The 15620-nt window shown below is 41.0% G+C and overlaps 1 protein-coding gene across 1 annotated transcript in view; it reads right to left on the bottom strand.

The window, feature by feature from the left end:
- THSD7B (thrombospondin type 1 domain containing 7B) overlaps positions 1-15620 on the bottom strand; it is a gene marked incomplete at its 5' end in the record, with an annotated part of 754786 nt that overhangs the window by 546166 nt on the left and 193000 nt on the right. The window contains one exon of the mRNA XM_079782710.1: positions 6467-6636. Within this exon, the coding sequence (XP_079638836.1) occupies positions 6467-6636 (170 nt within the window). The remainder of the gene's footprint in view (positions 1-6466; positions 6637-15620) is intronic.

Consider the following 15620-nt stretch of genomic DNA (forward strand, 5'->3'; position numbering starts at 1 on the left):
CCCAATAATTGAATATGTTTCCAAGGTAGAAAGTTTACAGGCCAGTGGCCTTCTGTTCCATGGTCTCAACTGAACTGCCATCAAATACCCTGGTGTTAAATAGCAAAAATTATTTCATTAGATTATCTCTGCTTCTCTGTTAGCAGAAAGCAAAAGAAAATGCTGCAACCCCCTTTAAACAGTCTTATTCCTCCTGTGAGGTTTAAGAAAAGTTCTAAATGCATTGTTTTCCTGACACTTTATTCTTACACCCAAATGAGCTTATTGACTTTAAAACCAATTTCTTAAGATGGGTAAAGGATATTTGCAGGCCCTCAAATGATGGTGAAATATCTCCTTTAATTGGCCCTTAAGAAATCTGTTCATCTGTTCATAATGTAAAGTACTTTAGTTCATATCTAAAAACTTCTTAGATAATCAAATAAGTTTGCAAATAGGACATGACCACTCATGAGAATTTTCTTAGCATACTGACATTTCTACATTTTTAGATACAGCTAAGAATATGAGTTTTCTTCTCCACTTGAAAGTCTACAGTGGGTACCCACAGTCTCAAAAATAGTCTTAACTCCAGGGGAGCCCAAAGGCCTAGCTTTCAGGAGCCATTGTCACTTCCTATCCCCTGTGCTCTCCTTTCTCCAGTGCTCTGGCCACCCCTAAATATAAACACCTTAGTTCTTTTCCAAATGTCCTCCTGCCCCACTTAAAACATGCTTTCCTATTGATCCTGCAAACTCTCATTAAGCATCACCTCCTTTATAAAGATTATCTTTCGGCATCATTATAACATGGTATATACACACATAGACACACACACACACACACACAAATACACACACACACAGGGTGGGGCAAAAGTAGGTCTACAGTTGTGAGTATGCAAAACATAGAGTTTATTCTTGTATAATTATTTATTACTAGAGGCCTAGAGCATGAATTCATGCATGGGTGGGATCCGGCCAGCCTGGCCCCAATGGGGGCAGATTGGAGCTGGGCCTGTTGGGAGGAGGAGATGGCGGGAGGTTGGCCAGGTGGCCTGCCCTGATCAGGGCCCAATCAGGGCCAGGCTGGAGGGGCCGAGGGCGATTGGCTGGTGGGCCCCACCCTCGATTGATGTGGTGGGGCCCATTGGGGGCAGAGCTGGCTGGGGAGAGGGGCCATGGGCCAATCTGGGTGGTGGGGGCTGATCAGAGGTGGGGCCAGCCATTGTGAGGTGCTGTGGGCAGTGGGCCAGCCCCACCCCCAAATGGGGTGGGGGGCCATTTGGGGGCCAGCAACCTGGGGAAGGGGCCAAGGGTGGTTGGCTGGCTGGCCCTGCCTCTTATCGACGGAGTGTGGGGGTAGATCAGGAGTGGAGCTGACTGGGGGTGGGGCTGTGGGCTGACTGGGGTGATAGGGGCCTATTAGGGGTGGGGCCACAGTGGGGGGAGAAGTCGCAGGCAGTTGGTGGGTGGTCCTGTCCCTCATTTGGGTGTGGGCCCCGATCTGGGGTGGGGCTGGGCAGAAGGAGGGGCTGCAGGAGGTTGGAGGGCTGGCCCTTCCCCCTATTGGGGTGGTGCAGGTTGATCAGGGTGGGGCGGGCCGATCAGGGGTGGGGCTGGGGGGATTGGCCAGCTGCCCTGCCCTCGATCGGGGTGGGAGAGGCTGATTAGGGACAGGGCCGGCTGTGCAGAGGGGCCGTGGGAGGTTGGCTGGCGTCCCATCCCCCATTGGGCAGGTTCACTGGCTACAGTGGGTATCATAGCAACCGGTCGGTATGGTCATTATTGCATTCTGGTAGCTGGCTTTTTATATATATAGATTACATTATTTTCCATATGAACAACTGTAAACCTACTTTTACCCCACCCTGTATGCACACATATATATAATTAGAGGCCTGATGTACAAAATATATGCAAGGGCCTTGTCCCCAGGCCCTGGGCCCCAGCCCCGCCTGCTGCCACTGTGGTCAGGGGCCTCTGCCATCTCTGCCACAGCCCTGGCCCACTGCAGCTTTATCCGGATGGAAGGACGTCTGGAAGGACATCTGATCTAATTAGCATATTATACTTTTATTATCCTATATAATAAAAGGTTAATATGCAAATAGACTAAACAGTGGAACATGGCTGGCATTGGCTGTGGCGGGATGGTGAAGCAGGTGAGCAGGGGTGCCAGACCAAGGTGGGGTGCCAGTTGCTCTCATTGAGGCAAGCCTCTGGTGGTTACTGGAAATTCTTTGTTCCCGCACCCCAGTCCCACCCGGCACACCTGCTGCAGGCACCGGCCCCACTTGCACCCACTGTCTGTGCCCAGCACCGGTTCCAATCACGCGGCACCATCAGCGGGTGCGAGAGGCGGCTGCTGGCCTCGATCACCCCAAGGGCTTCTCTGCCTCCCCCTGCTCCTGAGAGGCGATCAGGGCAGCAGCCACAACTCACACCTGTTGATGGTGCTGGCCCTGCTTGTACCTGCTGCTGGCGCCAGCCCCAATCACTCCACACCATCAGCACATGGAAGCAGTGGTGGCAGGAACGGGGCTACAGGCAGACAGGGGATGAGGAGCCGTGGTGGGAGGGGTAGGGCAGGGCACGGAGGATGGCCCGAGACCCGCCCCTGTGTCTACCACAGCCTTGGGACCCACAGTTCCTTTCAAGGTGCATGAATTCGTGCATTGGACCCCTAGTTATAGATGATCACATTATTAAGACACAATATCCTAAATGTTTGTTCAATTGTCATTCCAATTAAGAGACTATAAATTAATGAAGTGTACCTTGATAATAACACTCTAAAACATAGCAGTAAATAAATTATTTAAAAAGTATGAATGTGTCATTGTCATCCACCATTAACTGACATCGTCAGTATATTTAAAACCAATTTAATGAACTAGAAGACTTGAAAAACACTTATGTGGTTTATCAAAGTCCCATACAAGTCAGAATTAAAACCCAGAACCAAAACACATTCAGCTTTCATACACTAGTTAGACAAAAATATATAGTCTTCTCTGAGTACTCAGAATTCCAGGCCATTCCCATATCTGATTATTCCCTCCCTTAATATCAAGTCTGAGACTAGCATAAAAAAAGACGTAGGACTCTCAGGAATTACTGAGTCTTACTGGAGTACAGGGGTGAACTAATGTATTCAACAATTCAAAGCTAAAGTGTGCTCCATTTTCAAAATAGCTTTGTCCATTTAATGTCAAGTAATAAATCTGAAATTTGAAAACAAACAAACAGGTAGTGCTATGCTTAACTGCAACCATACCAATACCTTTTCCCAATTTTTATTTAGTTTTTGTAGAGATTTTGGTTTCATTTTTTTTTCACCTAATGAATGCATTCTATCTCTATGCTGTTTCACTCCATATTTGTTGATATTCTAGGCCCTAGGCCACATTGTCATAAATAGATTAAATCTGTCCCAGTCTTTATTAGGTTTTAGAGGTGTGTTCCTTGTTTCAATGTTTTACCTTCTGAGAAATGATCCTTGAATGCAGGCTAAGTGGCATTAATTTCATTTGAGAAAAGGGCAAAAAAGAAAGTGGTCTCACCAAATATAAGCTTTTCAATTTGCAGATAAACATCACTCTTATAAGTGCTTCTCTTATAAAATAAAAACACAGTTCTCCCTATAACAATAAGTGGTAAACAAAATCATAAATAACCCTGTATATTTGTATCCCCAATTCTATTGGCCTGGCTGCTATCACTGGTAATACTTCTCATATTGATTGTTACAGCACTATTTTGACTGCAGCTAAAACATCACATGAACACTGAACAATAGAACCAGGTACATATGCCATAGCTGTCCTTATACTATTCCTACCACATCATGAATTGAGGTCAAATGGAGACTGGGACATCAGCAAGAATAAGTTGCCACAGAACACAATTCAGTCTCAGCGTCCAGCCTCAGCAAGAGACTTGGCAGCCTTAAGGAGAGAATTAGCATTCTCCCCCGATCCCCATTCTAACATTTAGAAATTCTATTGCATGAGAGACCCATAGAAATGAATCTTGTGTTTTTTTACCTGCCCCTCATCAACCCCCATGATTGTCGATTGGTCTAAGATCAGGTTCTTAGAAAGTAGTACAGCTAACTCACAATGAATGGCAGGATTTTGTGGGGGGAAAAAGTCAAGCAATTCCCATTGCAGAAACTGAACAGACAATCCTGGAGTCTAAGGAGAAATCAACCTTGTGGGAAAGTCAGCTGTGACTGAGAAAATCGATGCTATTAAAATTCTTTCTCCAAAATCTAACATAATAATAATCATAAAAAAGATGTTCACAAAAACTGAAATGCAAAATTGTCATCAATTTTGGCCTTCTTTCTGCATTAGCTGAAAAGGTTAGAAATATTTAAATTCTGTCACTTTAATTGGGCAAAAACACTCCATTGGCCCCATACAATGGCAATTCAATTATTCTCTTGTGTTTAACTTGAGCCAAGGAAGAAATTCTCATGTTGCCAGCTTTGTCAAGGCATATCTATAAATGATAACAGTAGGACAGGAAAGAATTTATAAGAAAGGAAAGTGATAGCTGAACAATCTTTCTGGTTCACTTCCATACAAGAGCAAAATAAAAACCTTTGTTAATGTCTACAAAGGTAAGCAGTAAGCTATGCCATGCCTTTAATGCATTTGTGACTGGGTCCAACACAGCAATAGTTTGACTCTCTCTATTCAACTTTGCACACGAGTACATGGTCTTGGTATACATCAATATGTTTACATCTTGTCCCTACATCTAAGACCCCTCCAACCCTTTACCCCTCTGAGAACTGGGCTACCAGGCTTAGGTATTTCTACGTACTTTCTTGTTTCCATGTGAACCAGAATACTAATCTGAAAGTGCAATTTGGCCTTAGATTTTTTTTCCTCTTCTTTACATGCTTGAAGCATATGGTAGCAGGGTTTAATAGGCTGATATATATATACCCCTCCTCTCTTGAACTGCCTAGCTTTCATGTCATGCTCAGCTCTATAACACCATTCATCCACCTCTTACTAATTACAACCTTCCTACCCAATATGTTTCCATTAAGAATGTTGGAAAGTTTAAAGTTGAAAAAATTTTAGAAATAGGTTATCTATAATTAAAGCTATTTTCACTAAAGAAACTTTAGGAAAATGAAACTGTCAAAAGAAGATTAAAAGTTGAAGCTAAAAATAGATAGATCATAAATCTTCATTTATGTGTTGACCCTGAATACCCTAGAACTTGAGACAATAGTAAAAGGGGGGAAGAAGAAGGTGAAATAGAAAGGTCACCAAGGTCTGGAAGAAAAAGCTGGAACTTTTTATCGATCTTCTGTTCTTCCAAGTTCAGAGGAGTAAGCATAGTCATGTTTTGTCCTGGACCAGAACGTGTGTAAATTGTCACTTTGAAAATTTTACTATCACTTTTATAAATCTTTATTAAAATTTAGCTATCACTTTTAAAATAGCCCGGGCCCTGTAAATATGGAAGTAACTTCGACTGTTGAAACAAATGCTAAGGAGTCTGTAAAGATTATTCCTCTGTGAGTTATAAGGTGCATCACCCAAAGGCTATGGTCACAGAAGCCCCTGGAACAATAAAAGGCCATGTCAAAAAAAGACCCTTGGTAGGAAAAGCTTTACAGGATAAAAAGGATGCATTTCCATAGCAAGAAGCTCAGATCTTACCTCCCTAACTAAATTCCACAGGAGAGAACATATGTGCACATCCAAGAAAACATCCCACCTTGACCACTTCAGCAGAGGGCACTGCTGTGGTTGGAATATGTCACACCTTCTTCTAGAGTAGAAGCATCTTGTCTACTCATGGCTTTTCAGTCAATTGACTAAACAAGTGTGGGCCAGTTTTTCAGTCTCTATATCTTATCACTGTCTCAAACTCTGAAACAAATGGACTAGTGCTGAGGTTGCACCTGCCCACGAGAAAGCCTACCACGGAAGAAATTGTTTCTTCTCCTGCTTCTTTTCATAACATTTAAAATTATCAATTTTGCAATAAATTGACATTGACTTTAACATTTGAAAGTAATACATCTGCAGAAATTCCCACATTCACAAATATTCACACACACACACACACACACACACACACACACACACACACACACACACAAAACACTCTTGAGAAAAAAAACCAAAACTATTTCTCATTCATTACTAACTGACTCACTCCGGCCTCTCAGAGTGTAGTATTCATTTGTGCTACAGATGTTAGATATATTTTCTCATTTCACTTTCACAATGATCCTTTGAGGCTGGTGTTTTTGTTACCGCTGTTGTTTTTAACTATTCCAAATTACTGCAAGTGGCAGAATTTAGGAATGATTTGCAAAATAGTCAACAAAACAAATATTAAATGTGTGAATGCTGAGGGTCCACAGTATCCAGAAGAATCTGAGGAGAGAGGGCTGGAGTTGATTTCCCTTCAGGCAGTGGCACCATCTGTCCCTGGAACTGGCTGCCTACCTTCCTTGGCCCTCTGTGCGGTGGACGCTGGTGTGCTCTGGGCACAGTACACCGCCCGGGTCTGGATCCCACCTCCACACACGGGTCCCGTCACAGGCCAGTGGGGGTCCTGCTGCTCGAGGAGGAGAGAGACTTGGCATTCTTTCCACTCAGAAGTCCTCCAGGAATACCTGTTTGGTTTGATTTATTTAAAAGAAGAAGAAGAAGTAAGGAAAATATAAAATTCTAAAGAAAACTTAAGTCATGACACCAAGTGTGCATAATAATCTCTCTTTCTAGGGCCAAATCATTGCCTGGGTCAGGAAGTCCACTGGCATGGAACACTAAATCCCTTTTATGTCCTAGAGAAAAATCATCCTTACCAGATGAGGTTAAGGAAGGAAACATGGATAAACACTACAATTTTCTCAGTCTTGAAGCTATAAGAGTAAAGAATTAGAAGGAGGAGTTGGAAACCAAATGAGCTTCATTCATAGCAGCTGCACTTGTAATGGGGCCTCATTTCACAAAATTCTAGATAACTCTGTGTGAAATTTGGCCTTTCTTCTTTTAATTAATAGGATACTGTTTGAATGTGTGAAGCTGAGAATATATTAATTTTAATGAACTGAAATGACCTCCAACTTTTTAACTTTCTTGGTAAAGGAGAGTATTTCTACCTGTTTGACCCCACTGGGAGAAAGATGCACATATTAAAAAATGAGTTAATGAAGTTCTCCTTTATTTAATTGATGGGTACTTTTTTTTTAAATGTGCTGACATGTGTTATTTAAACTGACTTAGCAATATAACCCTGTGGCTTATAACTGGATAAGATACACACTAAGAGAAAAACATACATACATGAACATACACTCAAATAAGGAATGAAAACACAATGAACTCTGTATACAACTGGCAGAAAACAAAACAACTGTAACAACACTACGCTCATACCTGAAGAATTGTATCAGACAGAATTTCCTTTTGCAGGTTACTACAGCATTCCTCAAACCCACAGTATTAATATAATTCTATAGCATTCAGTTAAATACCAACAGAGTTATTAACTTCTGGAACAATAAATGAAACCTAAGAACATTTTCATATCTGCTATCCCATATCAGATTTCAGAAAAAAACTCTCAGCTTTGTGATTGTTTAAAAGAAAACAAATAGTAATAAAATAAGCACGTGTCACCAAGACTCAGGCCTAATGGAAAGAGTAAAATTGAAATCAAGCAACAGAGGTTGAAATCAGGAGATCAATCTCTAAGAAAACCTAATGGTGACCAAACCCCTCATAATAGATGTCATCATTCTAAAAGGTTTGAAAGCCCTGGCCAGTTTTTTTCAGTGGTTAGAGCACTGGCCTGCAGACCGAAGGGTTAAGGGTTCGATTCCCAGTCTAGGTCACATACCTTGGCTGAGGGTTCGATCCCTGGCCCAGGTTAGGGCATGTGTGGGAAGCAACCAATCAATGTTTCTCTCACATCAATGTTTCTCTCTGTCTCTCCCCCTTCTTCTCTCCCTTCCACTCTGAAAATCAATGGAAAAAAAATACTCTTGGGTGAAGATTAAAAAATAATAAAAATAAAAAATAAAAGACTTGAAAGCTGAGAATTATTAGTCTTGTGAAAAGCCCACTAAAGAAAAAAGATTTGCATAAACCTTTGCAGTTTGTTGTAACACAACTCTTCTCCCTCTGCTTTGCTACTTCACTTTTGTATGATTTTCAAGGCTTGGAAATGAGTGGGCTGGGCAAGAGTTTGGAGTACAGAGTTTAGGTCCTGCTTATGCCGGTGAATATAGACAACACCTTCCTAATTCCTGGGCATGAGAGACCGGGAGAAGTTTGGTTCTCCCCAGAGGTAGTCCTTCTCCAGGGTTGAAGCTCCTAAGCCCTTTCTAACTCGCTCAGAGTTGCCTCCTGACTCATATTATCTATGGCTACTCAAGCCAAGGCTAGTTCCTCCTGCCTCTGAGCCTTAGGGCACAGGTGGCTCTGTATTCCAGGCCAAGACACAATGATGCAGGGATGTGCTGCAGTGGATGGTTGCAAAGTCCTCATTTCAAACCCTCTTCCTACCACGGTTCCCTGGAAGAGCTCTCTGGCTATTAAGGACGGGGTGAACTGACTCCTAGGACAGCAAAAGACGGTAGCGTGGTGTAGGTGACCAGCATGCCTCAGAGTCCAACTGACCTGGGCCTTGCCACTCATGTGACTTTGGCCCAATTCTGTTTTCTCATCTGTAAAATGGGGGCAATAACACAAATGTTGAACCTGGCATATAATAAATATTCAATAAATATTGATTCCCTTTCTTCTTATGTCCTTCTACATGTGCCTTTTCCCCACTCACTGCCACAGGAAACACATGCACACATATACACACACAATTCACATTTTATGTATGAGGATTTCATTGATTTTATCAAGAGTCTTAATATTAGGGACTCAGGAATGTCATTGTGCAACTTCCAGCAACTAAAGTTCGGCCAAGAGCATACTAGTAAAAGAAACAATGTGAAGAAGTATCCCAAGTCACAGTCATCTGTTCGCTTGTTTGAGAGTAATGGCCCATGCGGTAGGAATTGCCTTTTCAAGTCATTTCCCATGACCCTATAAGAATCAGCAATGGAGGAACTTTGGAAGTCATTCCAGAGAAAAATGAAAAGGAAAGTTTAATGACTTTAGTTTTGTATAAAGTAACAAAAACCCTGTTGGTAGCTCATTAGGCAAAGACACACAAATTCCATTCACTCGCAAATGACAAATTCTCTAAAGAAATATAAGACATTTCTCACTGTGGCTCAGAGATAGCTTACAGCTTCAGAGAAAATACCAGCCCGGCAAGGGGCAGAGGAGGAAGCATGCCAGTAAAGGACTTCTACATTCCTTTGTAAAATGAGGATCTTTTCATAGTCTTTTCTCATCCTTTTATCTTTATATTTTCAAAAGCACTATCTACATTTAGTCACAAATCACCCAGCAGTCATGCAAACCGGTCATCCTGAACCCCACCGACCTGGGAAAGTGTCTCCAGGATCTGACAGAATGAGACATCAAAGGAGTTCACTCAGCTCCAGGTTACTAGCTTTCTCTTCAGAAGCCCTTGCAGTGCTAGTCCTGCAGCCTCTGAACAACTTGGCTTTGCAACTGTCTGGGACACTCTCTTTAATGGCTACTGGTAAGTCTGTGTCAGAGACCAGGTCCTTTCCACTCTCTCTCCCAACTCGGATGCCTTTCAACACCTCATTTTGTCCTTCTGCTCAGGAAGGAAATTTGGGGATTCTCAAAGGCCAGAGCCCTACCTCCTCTGAATGAGCAGTACTTTGAAATTGATTGTGGAAATGCCTCAAGTAGAGTAGAGGGCCATGACATGAATGAAGTTAGATCATCCTCCCAGTCCTTACCAATATGATTGTGTAGGAGCCATTTGCTCATGTCAAAGGGCTCAGCTGAACAGGATCCACAAGGCATTAACTTACTTGGGCTACTAAGGTATCCTAACATATCCCCCCAGTTAACAACCAGTAATGTCTGCATGCTCACTCTGTGGCAGATGGGTCACTAACAAATTTAGGTGCATTACTTCATTTAATCCTCCTAACAACCTTATCAGGAAAATATTATTTCCCCTTTTAGAAGTGGGTGAATCAGCATAAAAGCTTAGTAATTTTTATAAGATCACATAATTAAATAAGTGCGAGAGCAGAGCACAAAGTCAGATTTGTTTGATTCTAAAGCACATCTGCTTAATGAAATGACAATCTGGTAGATTAAAATAGTGAATGGCAAACCAACGAAAACTAATCAGAGGATACAGGAAGCAAATTCAGCTATCAGCCTAAGTCACTATGAGGACAATCAAATGTTAGTCTGGGTCTGAGGAAGTGTTTTCTAGACTGAAGCAAAAAAAAAAAACCAAAAAAAAAACACACAACAACAAACACACACACACACACACACACAAAAAAAAAAAAAAAAGAAAAGAAAAGAAAAACACACAATAAATCCTCTGTTGGTAAAAACTAACCAATGACATTTTGCATTGGAAATACAAATGCAATTTAAGAATATTTTGTAGCCAAGCATTTTATAATTAGAGCACTGTGGTGACATAGGGTCAGATTTCAGTACATTCAAGAAATAATTACAAGTTAATGAGAGAAACAAAATATAATCCAAATAAAAGGATCTATAAATACAAAAGTTGAAATTTCCACTGAAAATTATAGCAGACAACTTTTTTTTAATGCCCTTTCAAGGCCCTGCAGCCAAAATCCCCACATGTCTCACTGTTGATCCTGAATCTTAGGAAAACTTGCCATCATCCAGTCACTGAAAAAACTCCAGTGCCCCCCAAACCTCTGAAAAGGGGAATGCTGATAACTCAAATACTGAATACACAGGGAAAACAATTCATACAAGGACATTGTTGTTAACATAAATATATTTATGACAGACTGAAGGCAGGAAGGATGTAAAAGTCAGGACTCCCTAGAAAAAGAAACAGGCCTGTCCAAAAAAGAAGTGAATCACTTAACCATGAGTTCATTTGTCCTTTCTTTCAATAAGTAATTCTTGAGCTCTAACTATGTGCCACACACAATTTCAAACGACAGAAACACATCGTAGTGAGCAAGACATTGACCTTGGAAAGTTTATCTTCTACAGAGGCAGACAGAGAAATGCATCAAGACACAACATGGCCTCGGCTAATGCAGGGGAGAGAGATGAAGAGAGCTATTTCAGTGTCATGCCCAAAGAAGTCCTCAGAATTCTGAATAAAATGATGGAGTGAGTACAAGAGTAAGTAGGCAAGCAATTTTCTAGGCAGAGAGAACAAAGATCCCAGGGAGAGAGAGTGCTTGGCATTTCTAGGAAAGTACAGAAACCAGTGTGATTGGGGCAGACGAGTCAAGATGGGAAGGTCATAGGAAATGAGGTGTGGTCAAGAGCCAGGGTACAGAGAGCCTTGTCAGCCATTCCAAATACACTAGGAAATTGTTGGAAAGCTTTGAGGAGAACAGTAATATGATGACGCAATTTCAGCTTTAAAGGACCACCCTAACCACGGAGTGAATAGACTATGAGGAGGTGGACGGGAGGGGACAAGTTTAGAGGCCTTTGCTGGTCCAGAAAAAAGATAGTGGCTTCCACTGGGACAGTCATAGTGATGAGAAGTGATCAGACCGGACACACTGTGAAGGTGGACACAACCTTCTAATGACTTCGATGTGGATGGGAGAGAAGGAGAGGAGTGAACGATGCTCCCAAATTGATTTTACTCTGAGTTTTAGCAGCACCATTTCTTGGCACTAAATTATTAGATGAGACAGCCCAGGAATGGGGACAAGAACCCAATCATCAGGGAAACTATGTAGTATAACCCTGAAATTCAGTTTTTCTTCATTTACCTCCTAGAATCTGCTTTCTGAATCATTTTTTCATACCTAAAACTCATCACCCAATTTCATCATATGTCCCCATATGTCTTAGCCTACCCCTAAGGAATGGTCAATAAATATATTCACATTATATATTATTAATAGTAAGCATGTTACCATTCTAATGAATTATATACAGCTTGAACAAAGAAACCAAGATTAAGCCTCAGGAAGAAATTGTCTAATAGTGGAAGTACATATTCCCATCAAGAAATTCTGGTTTAGAAAAGCCTGCTCAATGCCCTGAAGTTCAATCACCCATGGTAGCCAGCTTATCTTCCTTAGGGTTTTGTTGGCTAAGCTAAGGAATTCTGTGATCAAACTATCCTCCAAGTGAAAGTGGGGAGAGGAGAAAGGGTAAGGAATTAATTAATTGCTGTGAAGTAATGAGCAGCAATGTCCTAAATTAGCAAAGCCAAAATTAGAAAAGCAGGCACATTTAGCAACTATTTTTAAAACACCCCCATCCTATTAATGTAAACTAAAGTGATTCTAATAGCAATAGGAAGGCAGGCCCATCAGAGTTTTATAGCAAGTTCTGCCCTTTAGAATGCAGGCTTTGTCACTTTCACAAGGCGTAGAATTGCTTAAAAAGCGTAGATTTATTTTCTCCTGCTAAAGGTTTGGACTCCAAGCAGAGTAACATGAGGTAGAATCTTAAGTAATTTAATGATGACAGATTGAAAGAATAATTGCATTAGTTAATGGTCATGTTTTGACTAAGCATGTTTTGCAAACACGCTTGGATTTAAAACACTGGTGCAAGGTATTCAAATTGAATGTGTGTATGTTAAAAATTAGTTACTGCAGCATGACTAATTTATGATAATGTCTGTTGTTCTTTTAAAGTTGTAAATGCATTTAGAAAGAATTAACTTGTCATTTTTTTTGCTGAACAGACAACCAAATAAAGGGAACCGATCAAGGTTTCTACATTTTATGCTCTAGTAATTTTTTATTGAATAGAGTGGAACTATTGATTATGGAAAGCTACTCTGAAGTACAAAGCTCTTTGCTCTTCAGCAGACGGCTTTGCTAGCCAACCTCCACACATGTATTATTAATAGAGTTCTATCGCTATGCACAGCACTTAGCAGTGTGTTACCTTTCTTACACTAACAGGGGAACAAATCTTCCATCCGCGAGGACTTAAAGTGGCACAGTGGGGACTCATGAAACTATACGCATCAGCAAAAGGTGGACTCAATAAAAAGCATCAGTTTCCTTCTGTTGAAACACTTTATAACTTTGAAACAGCTGTTTATTTTCTAAAAACAGATTCTCCTGAAGGTTCCAGTCCATGGCCCCTTTACCCCTCAACTGCTGCAGAAAAGCTGCACTTTTTATGTACCAGGTGTTGGGTGCTGTGGCAAATGGAAGGAGATAGAGAAGATGTGTTCGGTGATATACATGCTGTTCTGTTCTGGAAGGCAAGCTTCCCCAAATTTAGATCTGAACTCATTCCTCACCCTTTTGGAGCTACTCTTATAACCAATGACAACAGAAATGTTTCTTAGCTGGGCAAGGCAGACATATTGTTAGCAAAAGCAAGGAGGCCACTGGGGACCCCCTTAAGCTTGGTGTCTCCCTCTCTTCCCTGAGAAGGTGTTTGTATTTGACCTCCTTGGTGATGACAGCTTCAGCTGTTATTTGTAAGAAATGGCTTTGGATCCTCCATACACACATATATAGTAAGTATAAGAATGAAATAAAGTATCCTGTGTACCATATTGTTCGAGAACTGTCCTACATTTGAGTATTCATTCATTCATTCATTCATCCACCCATTGTTTATTGAGCATTTACTATGAGTCAGGTACTTTTATAGATGCTATCCATTCTACAGTAAAGGAAAAAGATAAGTAAACAAAATTGATTTGTGGAAGCATTACTAACTATTAAAAAATTTTAGAGTATATGGTTACCATGTTCTGGACGTTTTCGTTTTTAACAAGTATACTACACTAGATTCTTTTTTTAAAATATATTTTCATTGTTGATAGTATTACAGATATCTCCCATTTCCTCTCTTTACTTCCTCCTCCAAGCCCATACCACCACCACCTCCAGGTCTTCACTACCCTATTGCCCGTGTCCATGGGCTATGCATGTAAGTTCTTTGGTTTATTTCTTCTGGTCCTCCCAACCCCACAGCAAGGTATATCAGTCTGGTCCATGCCTCCATGTTTTGGGTCTTCTTTTGTTGGTCAATTCATTTTGTTCATTAGATTCCACAAATAAGTGAGATCATGTGATATTTGTTTTTCTCAGTACACTGGATTCTTAAGATGAATAAACTAAGTGATCACAAAAGTAAAGTTTTCAGTTTCCCAAACTGCACAGTTTCAGGCTGAAGCAGGTGGTGAATAGACATTTCTTCATGACATGTCACCCCAGCACTAACTTTGTTCCAATGGATGAAGGAAGCCAACAATTGAGCCAGCTTTTAAATGCCCCCCTTTCCCTTGGCTCTCTCCCTGGCTTCACTATCCATCTAAAAAGATCTGGAGAAAAGATGATTTTATCTAGAACATCTGAAATTGGTGCAGGTCCTTAGAGAACTTAAGGAGACAGGGGCTTGTTTTACAAGGGAATTAAAGTAGCTGCAGGAGACTCAGAACTCTTAATATGAGTGCACAGATTAACTTTTCATGAAGAATCTCTAGATTACCCATAATAAGAATAAACTCACCCATACCAGAGACAAGGAGGGGTGGAGTATAAGAGTTTATCTATTCAGTGCAAGACGCAACTATTGACGCAATGTTTTACATACTGGCTCTCTGTGCAATAATATCACGCAGTCCATATAACACTGTCAGCCATGCAGCTTCTGCCTTGAGATCTTTTAAGAGTTTCACTCTACATTGGTCACTGTCACCTTTTACTAGAGCTATCTTGTATTGTATTTCAAACTCTAAATGACCAGTTCTGAGGCAGAATAGTCAGTTCTGCATGAAATCTGCTGCCTTCTTGTTAGGAAGGTCATCTGAGCTGCCACTCCCAAGAAGGATATCTGCAGCTGATGTTTTGCAATATTCTGGTGTGCTACCGTGTCTTCAACCAGAATGGGCTCTTCTTAAATACATGGGATTTGGAGTCAGAGCTGTTTCAGCCTCAGGTCATGTCTAAGATCTCTGACATTAAATATTTTAAATATCATAGTCCCTGGGTCCTCTGACTTTCCTATGCTATCTAGTAAACAGGGCCATCTGACCATTTATGGTCTTAGAATGCTTTTCACCTTCCTCTTAGTTGTATCAGGACCTAATAATTTAGATGTCAAGCAGAACATAGGAACCAAGTTTCCTTGTCTTTCAGTATTTTGAAATAACAAAGAATAGCATAATGCCTAAGGTCTTAAATGTCAATGGTAGAAGATAAACACACCAAGAAAAAAGGTGGCAAGTGACATGCAAATGTATTCCCTCTCTTATTTCTATCCCCACCCTTTAATATACAATTTGAGAGCTTAATGTTATGTTGGGGGTGGAGCAAAAATTACAAGTAGACTGTATAATGATGGAGGAGAGGTTATCTTGGCTATGTATGTCTTGGTCAACTATAGCAAACCCTTGAAACAAGCTTAAGGCTATACACAAAGCTAAATCCCTGATAGTGCTAAAATTTCCCAAGTTAGCACAATTAGTCTATCTCCTTTCAAGTTGTCTGCCCCAAGGCAACTTCCAAAGTATCCCTTTTATGGAATGATGCCTTAGGGA

This window comes from Cnephaeus nilssonii (assembly GCF_951640355.1).
Source record: "Cnephaeus nilssonii genome assembly, chromosome: 10".
In the NCBI taxonomy this organism is placed as follows: Eukaryota; Metazoa; Chordata; class Mammalia; order Chiroptera; family Vespertilionidae; genus Cnephaeus; species Cnephaeus nilssonii.